General features: G+C 33.9%; 1 protein-coding gene across 1 annotated transcript in view; it reads left to right on the forward strand.

The window, feature by feature from the left end:
• The window catches only part of LOC107551052 (type I inositol 3,4-bisphosphate 4-phosphatase), a 33370-nt gene that overhangs the window by 28532 nt on the left and 2904 nt on the right, over nt 1-1934 (forward strand). The window contains exons 13-15 of the mRNA XM_016232542.1: nt 705-710; nt 761-884; nt 972-1239. Of these exons, the coding sequence (XP_016088028.1) occupies nt 705-710; nt 761-884; nt 972-1239 (398 nt within the window). The remainder of the gene's footprint in view (nt 1-704; nt 711-760; nt 885-971; nt 1240-1934) is intronic.

Here is a 1934-nt window from a genome sequence, read left to right on the forward strand (position 1 = left end):
TATAGCATCATTTTATTGTGAATGGGTTATAACCAGGCACACGTAGAATGTGCTCTGTAGAAAGTTTCAGTATATATTTCTGAATTTACCCAAAAAGTATTTTAAGATTGTAAATGTATTTTCCTGCCACTACATTTCATTTTCTAATATATTTTGTAATGTATTAAACCAGTAACACTTTACAGTAAGGTCTCATTTGTTAATGCATTAGTTGGCATAAACTATGTGCAATATATTTTTACAGTATTTATTATTAATCTTTGTTAATGTTGGTTAATAAAAATACAAATTTTCATTGTTTTTTCATGTTAGTTTCTCAGTGCATGTTAACAGATAAACCTTTTGAAATGTTTTACTAAATGTAGAAATTAACATTAACTAAGATTAATACATGTTGAACAACTATTGTTCATTGTTAGTTTATATTAACTAATGTAGTTAACTAACGTTAACAAATTAAACCAAATTATATATTAAAAAAGGTTTAAACACAATATATTTTACATTTGAAAAATATGTTTTTTAAAAATGCCATATTGATGTTCATCCCATAATGCATCAGTTTCACCAGACTTGGTAATTTAATTTTTTTTGTATAGAAAATGGTTCTACTTTCAGAGTACTCTACAAAACTCTTTAATAATGCAATCCAGGCATTTTAATAATGCAATGCTGCATTTTCCAGTGTATAGACATTTCCCTAGCAGACTGTAAATTATATTTTCATATCCATTTTAATAATGTACATATTTCTTTGTAGCTGACAGCCCTGATCTGTGGGTTTGTGATAAAACTGAGGAACTGTCTAAGTGACAATGGCTTCCTCAGACAACTCCACACGATCGGCTTACTGGTCCAGTTTGAGGGGCTCCTGAGCACCTACGGTAAACATACAAACACATCTCAATTCAGCTTGCACATTCAACTTATTTATATAAGGTGGTAAACTATTATTTTTTTTCATTTTAAAGGGGAGGAACTCGCCATGCTGGAAGACATGAGTGTAGGCGTCATGGACCTCCGGAATGTGACCTTTAAAGTGACCCAGGCGACCTCCAGCTTCAGCCCCGACATGCTGCCTGTCATCACGGGCAACAGAGATGGGTTTAATGTGCGAGTTCCTTTACCGGGGGTGATGTTTGATGTGATGCCACGGGAGATCCAAAATGGGATGCTGCTGCGAGTTCAACCAGTATTATTCAATGTAGGAATCAATGAGCAACAAACGCTAGCGGAAAAGTAAGTGTATGAATTAAATATACTTTCTGTTTCTTTGTGTGGACTGATTTAAACACACTGGGTCTCGTCCACTAATAATTGGATTATCAGTATTTATACGCACAGGAGAACTTCTCACAACAAATGTCAGCCTAATTCACAGCACATGCATATAAGCACATGAATTCATTCTTAATCTTATTCTAATTTTAGTGAATTTGTAGTATTCTAAATGAGCTATTGCATGCTTAAGGTTAGTTATTTGCATAAAGCACGCCCAGACTATCTCTAGGGCTTTCCGCACAACTTTTTCTTTACAGCCTTTCGTCACTCTCAGCAAACATATGACGCTCTCTAAATACACACTGTTGCATGTGCAGCAAGATTCTCGAGCAATACAAAGTTTGCCATTTTTAAAAAACAGTTAGATGCAGATTACAGAGATCTCATTAGCCAGCTGTAGCTACACATGTGAATTTGTGTTTTTATGAGAGGAACGTCACCGCTTGCGTTATAATGCAGCTTTTCTTACTTTTTCATTGTATAAAATTAAATACATAGTTTAAAGATGAAATATCTATGAATAAAATGTTATCTTAATGCTATTATAAGGTCACCCAGAGTATGTGAATTTTGCATATGGAAGGTTTAAGTTGTTCCTTTTTTCATAAACTTTGTATGCAGATTTAATGCACACTGTGTGTGTGTGTGTGTGT

This window comes from Sinocyclocheilus grahami, unplaced genomic scaffold, assembly GCF_001515645.1.
Source record: "Sinocyclocheilus grahami isolate Dianchi unplaced genomic scaffold, SAMN03320097.WGS_v1.1 scaffold413.1, whole genome shotgun sequence".
NCBI lineage: Eukaryota > Metazoa > Chordata > Actinopteri > Cypriniformes > Cyprinidae > Sinocyclocheilus > Sinocyclocheilus grahami.